The sequence below is a fragment of the Ascaphus truei genome, chromosome 4, assembly GCF_040206685.1.
Source record: "Ascaphus truei isolate aAscTru1 chromosome 4, aAscTru1.hap1, whole genome shotgun sequence".
Lineage (NCBI taxonomy): Eukaryota > Metazoa > Chordata > Amphibia > Anura > Ascaphidae > Ascaphus > Ascaphus truei.
In genome coordinates this window covers 307,968,974-307,981,157 of record NC_134486.1, presented here as the reverse complement: position 1 = coordinate 307,981,157, position 12,184 = coordinate 307,968,974, and the positions used below count along the sequence as shown (strand labels likewise).

Genomic DNA, 12,184 nt, shown 5'->3' with positions numbered 1-12,184 from the left:
GACCAAAGTGCATCAAAGTTGTTCGCCAAGTTGAATTTGGCATAAACCCTTTAAGACTGTTAATAGTGTTAGCGCACAATGAAGTTCTGCATCAATCAAAAAATGTATTTGATGCACCATTATTTAGTTTAACACAATGTATTATTTTCACAGTACGCCTATTATAAATAATATTACATTAATAATTAACATTTACTCAAAAATGTACACAATTCTGTTTTAATTGTACCACTTAGGTAGTGAATATGATGCAATGCATCAAAAATTATTTTTTAAACAACAAACTATTCGGCATATGTACGTACGATACAGGTTTTATGAAGGTTTGTATTACTTTTAGCACTGACATTTTGATGCACAGAATCCTTTAAAATGATGGTGGATTGTCTCTTGTTTTTTTTCTACCTAATACACACATCCCATTACTCTCTAGTTTATTACCCTGCAAAACGACGTTAAAAAAAAATGCAAATCCAGTAGGCACTATTTACTAAGTGGGGCTTCATAATAAGACACCCTTCTGGCCTTTTCAAATGAACGTGTCTTCTGGGGTCAATAAGGTCTCTTATGGCAGAGCATCACTTGATAAATATGTACTGTACCTACATATTTCACATTGAAAAAATGTATACATCTTGAGTATTTTCCAAAGTCATTAATTGACAAAGGTTAGATTGCAATAGGCAATAGCACTTAACACAGGATCCCACAACCCATATCGGAGCGTGTTTAATCCATGTTTGTTGAACCTGTCTCTGCTTTTTAGCGGACCATGCAGGTTTCACTGTACTGGTAGCACTGAACATATTTAGATCATATCCCTTTTAAAAAATTAAAAAGCATTCCTAAAAAACATTTTTCTCTCTTTTTTTTTTTAAATCAAGCTACAAATAGCCAACACAGCTTGCCCGTCTATTTAATATTCTACGTAATACAAGTCGCACATACGTTTTTATTTTTTTTTAAGAGGCATTGGGTTCCTTGTTGTTGCTTCAAGAGAACACCTACCTCTTGCAGAAATGTATTTTGCTATTAGAAAGTTACATCCCATTTTGTGAAACCTCCTTGTGCAGTCTGCATTGGTTTACATAGTGCAACTTTTGTTATCTAATATTAGCGTACGGCAGAGTAATTGCCATATCAAGTTTTCATCTGTTCATGTGCCGCTATTACATCTTATAACAGTAACCTTAAGTGTTTTGTTGTGTCTCTGCAATTCTCGGCAAAGGCTCTCCAGTTTGCTGCGAGCGAGAATGGCTTTGCTGTGCTCGCTCTGCAGCTGGTCCTTCTCCTTGGTGAGTTGTGATTGGCGCTTCTGTATCTGTTTCATCTGCTTTTGTTCTGCCCGATATTCTTCAAGCTGATGGGTTGGAGAAACAAGATGAAAAAAAATAAAAATAAATAAAACATACTAACTGAAGTAAAACCAAGTCACGGCCCATAGTGCTGGCCTAAAGGAAAAGAGGTGTTTATCTCTCCATGGTGGTGTAATTAAAATAAATATGCCCGAAGCAAATAAGACCACTGAACATTTGCTGACCTATTTTTCAACTGACACAGACTTAGCTCAAACACAGTGGATAATATTTACAGTGCCCCAGACACACAGCAATTTGCCAGAAGACAGCTACCACTTAGTACTGTATCTTTTCAGTGAGAGTTTGCTGGATATTCTCCCTTTCCCATTTTGACTCCTATTACATTTGTAAGTCTAAAAGTGAATTTTTATTCAAACAACTGTATTCATTATTATTGTAAATGATTTTACTATGATGGTATCAGGAGGTATCTTGTAAAAAAAATACTTTTAAGTAACAAACCTGTACTTTCACTTTTTTTTAATGAAGACAATGGTATTTATATTTAATATGAGTGTCATCCATGCTGTTCATACATTATAAATGTATCTTAAACCTCTTAAAAGTAGCTAGTGTGCTAAAAACGATCTGAAATCTCTTGCAGTAATGCACCGTTTCACTAAGTTGTTATTGCAAGAATAAACTGCATTTTGTACAGTATGGCTTTAGAAAAAAAAATGCCAACCTCCAGGAAATGTCCCTTCTTTCCATTTTAAACACTGCCATTTTTGTGTCAGCTGACCAGTATGTTAATGAATATGCACACACTACCGTACAGACATGGAAAGTAGGTTCAAAATACACCTCCGCTTGCACATGCCATCTCCCTTACGGTTTGCTCTTGATCTGATGAATTAATCTTATTACTGTGCATCATTCCCACTGATTCCGGTTCATGGCTATTTGACTCATCAGCATAACTGAAGAACCTTGTTGATTTGAAGGTGATACAAGTTTAAGAATATTTGTATTTGCTGTCCAGATAAGTAACGTGGTCATTGGTTTCTTTCTTACTGATGACAATAACACATGCCCTTCCCCAGGGCCATCTTAACAACATTAGGGCCCCCCGGACAAAGCAGTGCACGGGGCCCTGTCTACACTGTCGCTCCCAGCCTCCCACGCGCTCACTAGCAGCAGCAGGCACCGGAAGTGCTGCACTGCTAGGCTGCGAGCGGTTGAGACGCGAGCCGGGGTGCCGGGCGGGCAGAGAGTGAGCGGAGCCGGGGTGCCGGACAAGGAGAGAGCGAGCGGAGCCGTGGTGCCGAGTGGGGGGAGAGCGAGCGGAGCCGTGGTGCCGGACGGGGAGAGAGAGCGAGCGGAGCCGGGGTGCCGGGCGGGGAGAGAGCGAGCGGAGCCGGGGTGCCGGACAGGGAGAGAGCGAGCAGAGCCGGGGTGCCGGGCGGGGGGAGAGCGAGCGGAGCCGGGGTGCCGAGCGGGGGGAGAGCGAGCGGAGCCGGGGTGCCGGGCGGGGGGAGAGCGAGCGGAGCCGGGGTGCCGGGCGGGGGGAGAGCGAGCGATGCCGGGGTGCCGAGCGGGGGGAGAGCGAGCGGAGCCGGGGTGCCGAGCGGGGGGAGAGCGAGAAGGGTTGCCAGGTGGCTTGTCCAAAAATACTGGACACAATGGTGAAAGGTGCGACGCACTCGAGAATCGTTGGTGGGGAAGAATGTTATTTAAATGACCCGACTGTTATGTCATTTGTTCTAAATTTCACTCCAAGTATTACCCAATTTGCACCACTTTATATTCTATTTCGTTAAAAATCTGGGGAGGAGTCTTGGGAGGGAGCGCCCTTCCGAGGATTGTTTTAGGAAATAGAATATGAAATAGTGCAAATTGGTGCATGCTTGGAGTGAAATTTAGAACAAATGACGTAATGGTCAGATAATTTATAAATAACTGACCTGCAGTCATACTGTACATGGCGAGCAATACTGATCTTATTGCTCCTCCCACAAATTCCAAGATTGTTGCACCCCTCCTCATCCTCTCTCTCTCCTCCCCTTGTCCTCTCACCCTCCCACCCCCTTTGTCCTCTCACCAGTTGCCAGTACTGTATGTACTGTATGTCACCACACACACACACACTGAGACACACACACACACACACACACACTGAGACACACTTATATACACACTGAGACACACACTGAGACACACACTGAGACACACACACATATACATATACAGACAGGACACAGATAGACAGACACACTGAGACACACACATACACTCACACACACACACTGAGACACACATATACACACACACACACACACTGAGACACACATATACACACACACTGAGACACACACATATACATATACAGACAGGACACAGATAGACTGACACACACACTGAGACACACATATACACACACACACTGAGACACACACATATACATATACAGACTGGACACAGATAGACAGACACACACACTGAGACACACAGACATAGCCTCACCGCTCTGCTGCATGCTTTTCCTCTGCTCTTTGGCCCCACCCCCCAGGCTCCTGCCACCTCCCGATTGGCTGAATTACACAGCAGCAACTAATCAGAAGCTGCCCAGCCCCCTAGCAGCAGCAGCAGCCCTGCTCTAGAGCGAGCCGGGGTGCCGGGCGGGAGAGCATTGGTGGGCACACATGGGCCGGGCACGTGGGGACCCCCTATGCTGTGGGGCCCCCGGAAAGCTGCCCAGTGTGCCCATACGTTAAGACGGCCCTGCCCTCCCCCGAAACCCCCCACATTACAGGAACAAATTATGAGATTACAAGCATGCGATACCAACCATCTCTGCATACTTCTTAATCAAAGCTTCTATCTTCTCTTCCGGCGTGTTCAGCTTGCTCACGCTTTGTAGCAGCAGCGTCGCCTCTTTGCCTTCGGAAAGGAGAAAAATACAAAGTGTATGAAAACAATTCAGAAAAGAAACATATGAGAGATAAATAAAAAATAAATGTTTTCTACTAAACATAACTTTGGAAACGTAATCAACTACTACAGAGTTGTAGGAATATAATGCTGTTCATTTAAAGACATTGGCACAGTGATGTCTCAAAGCAGCAATAATCTACACACACAAAAAATGTAGGTGTAGATTTGCTCTTTATTTAGGTATAGCCAGGCATTAAACAAGTTATGGTGGGTACCAAAAATGGGACAAAAAAAACCTCCACCGTACAGTGTACACCAAATATAAATACCGCTTGTGGGTACATTTGCATGTCTCATACTGATGTCCAACCCTGGGTCCATGTTAAAATGGACAAGAAGCAGAGAGGGAGACACTGTGACTGCTCATTTGCATGTCACTACTCCCAATCCCTGCCTGCAGGGGAAGCATTGTATGCTAAGAGATACTGGGAAAAGACAGGGCTGTAGATCTATTTGAGACATGCGAGTGGTATTTTTATTGGCTGTACTCTGGATATTTGGGAAAGCAGCTGAGTGGACTTGAGGCTGGGGATTCCAGTGATAAGAATGTGTGACCTTGGGCTCCATATCACTCTATATCCCCAGGCACACAAATAACAATAAACTCAGAGTAAGGACTTATTGGGGGTAATTTTACAAAGTCACCTGCCTGCAAAACAACAGCGCCAGATTTACTGAAGAAAGGGAATTTCACTGAGGTCCATGTCTTTTCTTCATATGATAAATCTGTTTTGCAGCCTCTAAAATATTAAACACTCTGCTGCGACCTCATAAAGAACATAAAAGGAAACATTTAATAATAATAATAATATGAGATCAAATAATAATGAACTTTTTTTGTTTCTTTATAATGTAATGTTTTTCTTTTCAGTGTGGAACCAGGTTCTTCTCAAAAGAGAGCCAAATCCTCAACTTACTTTGGCATCTTTAAATGGATAAAGAACACTGTTATGAGCACATTCACAAACCTGTCTTGCACCGGTTACCCACATATTGCCCCGTAATCACACAGCATATAGTGCTTCTGTTGCAGCCATGGATTCTGGGTAATGACATGCAAAGGAGCACCCACTTTTTGCTTCTTATCCACTTTAACATGTATGCCTTTCAGCTTATGCCTGCCGTATCACACAGCGTTTACAGCACAGGCTGGGTTAAAGAAGTGTATGGCCAGAAAACCTGCTCATAGACAGCTGTTGAAACAAAATGTAAAAATACTTAGAGGTGTCTGATTACGAGGTTTGAGATTAGCTCATGTTCTTTTAAAGGCGCAAAAATCAAACTATAAAAAGGTACCATTAGTCCCTTGACTTACCTACAATACATCACTATTTGCATGTGACTGATATATTCATAGTATTCATGTCCTTATCACAGGTTATTAATGTATTTATAGTGATAGATAAACATGTATGGGTAACGGTCCCAAAGGATAAAGCAGATTCAATATGCGGGCTTATACTGCATAAACCATAAGAAAACTATGTATGTTGCCCTCTTTAATCAAAATTGTAATCATGGTCCTTTGGTTGATTTGGTTAAGTTTTTGTTATCCAGTGGATAAGTGCGTAGTGATAATAGGTCTGAGACATGCAAATGCAACACAAGTGCTATTTTTATTTACTTACACTGGAAGGTTTTTGGCACATTTTTTTACCCACCATAACTTTTTTAATGTCTGGTTATACCCACGTACCAGTTTTACGTGCCAAAGCCATCAACCAACCTCGCACTGATGAGACCCAAAAGGTCGAAAGAGCTGTCTTTGAGTAGGTTTACTGGCCATGCACTTCTTTAACCGTGACTCTACTGAAAAGCTGTGCAATATGTCAGGCCAAAGCTTATAAGATTCCATGTTAAAATGGATAAGAAGAAAAGAGTGAGACACTGTGACTATGTCATTACCCAGAATCCTTTGTGGCAGTGGAAGCACTGTCTGCTAAGCGATAATGGGGAAAGGCAGGGTTGCAGCCTTGTCTGAGACATGCAAATGCACCACAAGTAGTATATTTATTTACTGTTGTAGCCAGGTCCCCCCTGTCGTGGCTGACCCCCTCCTCCCTTCTCGCCAGACGCTGTGTGCGAGGGAGTGAGGGGGGGGGGCCGGCGCGCGAGGAGAGAGATCGATCCCTGGTAGCTAGGGACGCGAGCGGCGAGCAGGCCGGTTGCCGGGGACGCGATCGGGCCGTCGCTAAGGCCGCGATCGTGTTGCCACCGGCCCGGCGGCTCGGGAAGCAGGGCGCCGCCATGCTAGGGCTGTTGCGCATGCGCAGTAGCAGAGCACAGCGCGGGAGGCCCCAGATAGCTCGTGCATGCGCGAAGATGAGTCTGCCAGCCCCCAGGGTGCATAGGGGCAGAGACACCTGACGCCAGGGAGCCAATAGGGCTGAGGGATTTGCCAGGGAACAGATGGATACATTTCGCGGGGTTTTGCAGCTACGCAGGCAGTCAGGATCCGGACCAGCTAGGGGTAAGAGGTGGATGCAGGGGTCAGTGACCCTCTGCATAGGCCAGCAGCCCCCAAGGTCCCAGTTAAGTCCTGAGCCACCTAGTAGCTTGTCGAGCTTAGGGACAGGCCCTAGATAGGGACACTGCCCCATTATTTGGTCGAGTAGTCAGGGACACAGTGCTGAAGCCGTGCGGCCCTGCGAGGTGGGTTCTGGGCTCAGAACACCACCAAAGACCCTAAGACTAGGAGAGACATTGTTCGCGCTGGACTTTCAACCAACGCGGTGTGGAGGACAACGTCGGATCGTGCGGATTGATATCGCGGTACCCGTGGCTAGAGCCCGGGCAGGTAACCTGCAACTCACGTGCACCAACCAGGCCTATCACCAAACATAGTGGCTGCGCAGTCACACACACATATGCACAGTGGTATTTGACTCTGGGAGTGCGAGACATTTGGGTGGGGGTTACTGGCCACAGGGTGGGGTCACACTGTGGGAGGTTAGCGTCCGCCGTGACGCCTAGAGGTGGTAGCGTCCGCCATGACGCCTAGTGTGGTTAGCGTCCGCCGTGACGCCTAGAGGTGGTAGCGTCCGCCGTGACGCCCAGTGTGGTTAGCGTCCGCCGTGGCGCATGTTGATTTGTGTTGATATATGTTTGCTATGCAGTAAAGCCAGTCCTGTTTTACATTTGCTCGCTTTGTATGGTTGTTTCCTGTGAGGGCCTCCTCCCACTCCGTTGGGATCCCTCCCAGGTGGAGGCGTTGCACCAAGAGATGTATAATATGTATGTACCCCAGGTTCCCCAAGCGGAGGCTTAGGCTCCTGAGAGCCACACAGGTTGCACAGCAGGTAGTAGCGGCTGTATTCATAGGGAATACCCGTTACATTTGGAGGAGCTGCTGAGATAGTCCTGGGGTGCCCCACTTTGTAGTACCGTTACCCTGTCAGTCAGCATGTCTGCGCTCACGCCCAAACAAGTGGCCGACTGGGCTGAAAAGCTAGGAGAGCTTCTGCGACACGTGGTCGCCGTAGACGGAGTGCCTGCTGATGTCTCCATGTTTACTGTCTGCAGCGCAGTAAGGACATTACCTGGTCTGGCGGACGCCCGCCTCATCAGCAAGCACTATGACATTGACCGGCAAGAGAACACCCTATTGCTAGCCACTGAACAAGCTATACTTCCTGATAGAGGCCCACGAGTAGTGTATCTACCAGAGACTTTGCCGCAAGGGTGCCCTCTAATTTACCCGGGAACTGTTTCCAGTCACGTCACTTCCCTCCCCAGACATGAGGGTTGGGACGACAGAGATATGGCCGCCAGTACACCCATCCGATCAGATATATCCCTACCCAGAGTGACCTTCTCTTCAGATGCTAGGCAAGGGGCCACCAGTTGGGCCGGCAGTCCGGCAACATCACCGGTTACTAACCGGTCCGTGAACAGTTCTACCCCATCCCCTAACAGGCAGCGAGCAGCGATAGCCAGTGGCTCCGACAATGACGGCTCCCTGTTAGGAGTGACATTCCCGCAGCTAGTGGAAGCGATAACTACGTCCGCTCAAGCCCAAAATTATAGGAAATTGAAGGCGTTCTCAGGAACGGTTCCTGTCCCCACAGGCGAAGAAAGTATCGATTCTTGGAAGGAGCACACCCTCAAGGTGATCGAATGGCCCTGCTCTGAAACGGTCAGACGGCAGAGAATCCTGGAAAGCTTACGACCCCCAGCGGCCACCATGGTCAGTGCACAGCGTGACCAAGACCCTGATCTCTCTGCTCACCAGATGGTAGACTTGTTAGTCCAGATCTATGGCAAGGAGGAAGAGGAGAGCGAGCTGTGGTTCAAATATTACGCTCTCAGACAGAAGGAGAAGGAAGACCTGTCCGACTTCCTACAACGCATCCAGCTGGTCCTGTGGAAATTGCGAACTTGCGGCCTCATCCTATCTTCAGAGATGGACGAATATTGACGCAAGCAGTTCCTCCGAGGGGCCATCCCCACGCATCACATCGTGATCATGATCAGATGCTCACTAAAGGAGGGACCTCCCCCTACCTTCATGGACATTCTGGGGATCGTAAAAGGGCATGAGGCCTATACCAAGCTGCATGCAGGCACCAAGGTCAGAGATCCTCCGGCCGGTGACACCCCGGGAGCCTTCGCTCGCCGGACCAAGACACCTGTCAAAGAGGAAGATGCGCCACCCAAGTCGCCCTCAACGAAAGGGCGGGCTTCGGGGAGATCCTCCCCCACTTACCCAAGACGACTGGACCGCAAGGACGTCGTCTGCTATAACTGTGGACAGAAAGGCCATTTCTTTAGAGAGTGCCCTAATGAAGTCACCCAAGAAAAGGAAACGCCCAGTAAAGGAAGCTCGGCCAGGGCTATGATCTGTCAGAGGCAGACCTCAGAAGCCAAAACTACCGAAGCCACCCCCACGCCTTCCGAAGCCCCTCCTGACCTGAGCCCAAGCGAAGGACCTCCAGGGGGAGATGGTTACTGTCAGGTGGGCCCTTCGGCCATCATACGTGTGGTAGTAGAGGGAGTCTATGCTGCTGCTCTATTGGACACCGGGTCTCAAGTGACCATAATATACCGGCACTTCTACGACCAGCACCTGAAGCATTGTCCCCTTCGGTCGGCGGAACATATGAAGGTGAGGGGGTTGAGCAACGAGGATTACCCTATCGATGGGATTGTGAGCGTTCAACTGGAGATACTTCAATTGAATACCGGCAAGAAACATCCCATGCATGTGGAGGCAATGGTGTGCCCAAAGCCTCAAGGACAGTGTCAGTACCCGGTCATCCTGGGGACAAATACGGATATAGTACGAGCTGTAATCAGAGCCTACTTGAAAGAGACTAATGAATTGCCAATGGCCAATACACGCCTGGATCCTGTACTGAGAGAGGAGTGCAACCGAGTATATGCCCTAGAGCGTCACGGGGACCTCTACAATCGTCAACGCGGACTGACGACCATTTCACCAGGGGGAGTGAAACGCCTGGCCGTCTGGTGCTGTTATCCGGATCGGGAGGAGACCGATCATCTGTTCTCTCTGGAGAGTGACCCTGAGAAAGAGATCCAGAGAGGATATAGGGTAATACCTGAAGTAAGAGAGTGGGCGACCCGAATTCCTCCCCGAGCCTATGTGTATATTCAAAACATCTCTCCATTCCCAATGGATATTGATGTGGGACAAAGTCTGGGAGGTATATACCCCGTCAGCCCCGTAGAAACAGCGCCCCAGGTGAACGCCGCTGCAGTAGGTGAGCAGTTAGTCGACCTGGACTTCAACTTCGGAGACTCGACTCTGCCAACTGAGTGGAAGGGTCGGCTGACGGCCAAGCTGAAGGAAAAAAGAACAGTATTTTCTACCAGTGAGATGGATGTGGGCCGCAACCGCAGCACCCAACACACTATTAGGCTGAGTGATGCCACTCCGTTCCGTGAACGTTCTCGTCGTATCGCCCCCAGGGATGTGGACGATGTAAGGGATGTCCTGGAGGAGATGAAGACCGCTGGAATACTGACGGAGTAGCGGAGTCCTTTTGCCTCGCCCATAGTGGTAGTAAGGAAGAAGAATGGATCTGTAAGATTGTGCGTCGACTATCGAACGCTGAATAATCGTACGGTACCTGACCAATACAATCTCCCTCGTATTGAAGAGATCCTGAATGCTCTGAAAGGGAGCCAATGGTTTAGTGTGCTCGATTTGCGGTCCGGGTACTACCAGGTACCCATGAGTGAAGAGGATCAGGAAAAGACTGCCTTCGTCTGTCCTCTGGGCTTCTACCAGTTTACACGTATGCCCCAAGGTATATGTGGAGCCCCGGCTACCTTCCAGAGGCTGATGGAAAAGACGATAGGGGACATGAACCCTCGGGAGTGTCTGGTTTACCTGGATGACATCATTGTCTTCGGAAAGACCTTAGAAGAACACTAGGAGAGGTTGCTGAAGGTGATAGATCGTCTTGGCCAAGAAGGATTGAAGCTATCACTCGACAAGTGTAGGTTTTGTCATACCTCGGTGACCTACGTGGGACACATCGTGTCTGCCCAGGGGATTGCTACTGACCCAGCCAAAGTAGAAGCGGTGGTGAACTGGCCGCGTCCCGATAATGTCATGGAGCTGCGGTCCTTTCTAGGGTTCTGTGGGTATTACCGTCGGTTCGTGGAAGGGTACTCTAGCCGAGCTAAACCCCTGAACAATTTGCTGAAAATATACCCTGAAGATACTGGGAGAAAGGCCACGTCGGCCCGTCAACCGTTTGGCGATAAGTGGACGGCTGAGTGTGAACGGGCCTTCCTGAATTTGAAGAAAAGCCTGACTGAAGCCCCGGTGCTTGCATATGCTGACCCAGAACAACCGTATGTCCTGCATGTGGATGCCAGTCTCAATGGACAGGGCGCGGTCCTGCATCAGAAGCACCCCGAGGGTCTTCGGCCTGTAGCCTACATCAGCCGCAGTCTGACACCCAGTGAGCAAAAATATCCGGTGCACAAGTTAGAGTTCCTGGCTCTCAAATGGGCGATCACGGAGAAACTTCACGATTACCTCTATGGTGTTACGTTTGAGGTAAGGACCGATAACAACCCCCTCACGTATATCAATACTTCCGCCAAATTGGATGCAGCCGGACACCGATGGCTGGCGGCACTATGTAACTACCGATTCTCCCTGAAGTACAAGCCAGGGCCTCTGAACATTGGGGCCGATGCTCTATCACGACGACCAGGATTGAGTGCTATCCCTGATGATGATGAATGGGAAGAGATCCCCGGACCTGGGATGCGAGCAATGTGTAGTATAGCAGCCGTCATCAATGATCAGGTCGCATTCTCTGAACTAAGAGTTGCCGATTCGTTAGGGTGCCAGTCGCAGGCGATCCCTGCTGCCTACTGCGACCCCGCCGGGATGAACATAACCCAGGACAAAGTCATAAGATGGAAAGACTTAGTGGACTATCAATTAAGAGATCCAGTAATCAGCATCATCCGACAAGCCGTTCAGCGGAAGAACCCCGCACTATTGAAGAGTGCTCCCCGAGATCTGGTCGCGTTACTCATGCGTGAGGTGGACAAGTTCGAGATAGATAATTGTTTGCTCTATAGGGTAGTCCAATATCATAACCACCCTGATAGGCGACAACTAGTTCTACCCCAAAATTTGAGATATATGGTGTTGAAGTCTCTACATGATGAACACGGGCATCTCGGTGTAGAGAAGACTTTTGGGCTAGTCCGAGACCGTTTTTTCTGGCCCAAGATGCGGGAAGCGGTGGAGCAACACTGCCGCCGTTGTTCCCGGTGCGTTCAACGCAAGACGTTACCTACCCGAGCGGCTCCCATGGCCCATCTTAAGAGTTCTGGTCCAATGGACCTGGTGTGTATGGACTTCCTGTGTATCGAACCTGATAGTCGAGGAATCGGTAATGTGC

At 48.4% G+C, this 12,184-nt stretch overlaps 1 protein-coding gene across 1 annotated transcript in view; it reads right to left on the bottom strand.

Moving 5' to 3' along the window:
• TXLNB (taxilin beta) overlaps positions 1-12,184 on the bottom strand; it is a 61,418-nt gene that overhangs the window by 19,902 nt on the left and 29,332 nt on the right. Inside the window, exons 3-4 of the mRNA XM_075597822.1 lie at positions 4,147-4,238; positions 1,190-1,360 (exon numbers count right to left, since the gene is read on the bottom strand). Coding sequence (XP_075453937.1) covers positions 1,190-1,360; positions 4,147-4,238 — 263 coding nt within the window. The remainder of the gene's footprint in view (positions 1-1,189; positions 1,361-4,146; positions 4,239-12,184) is intronic.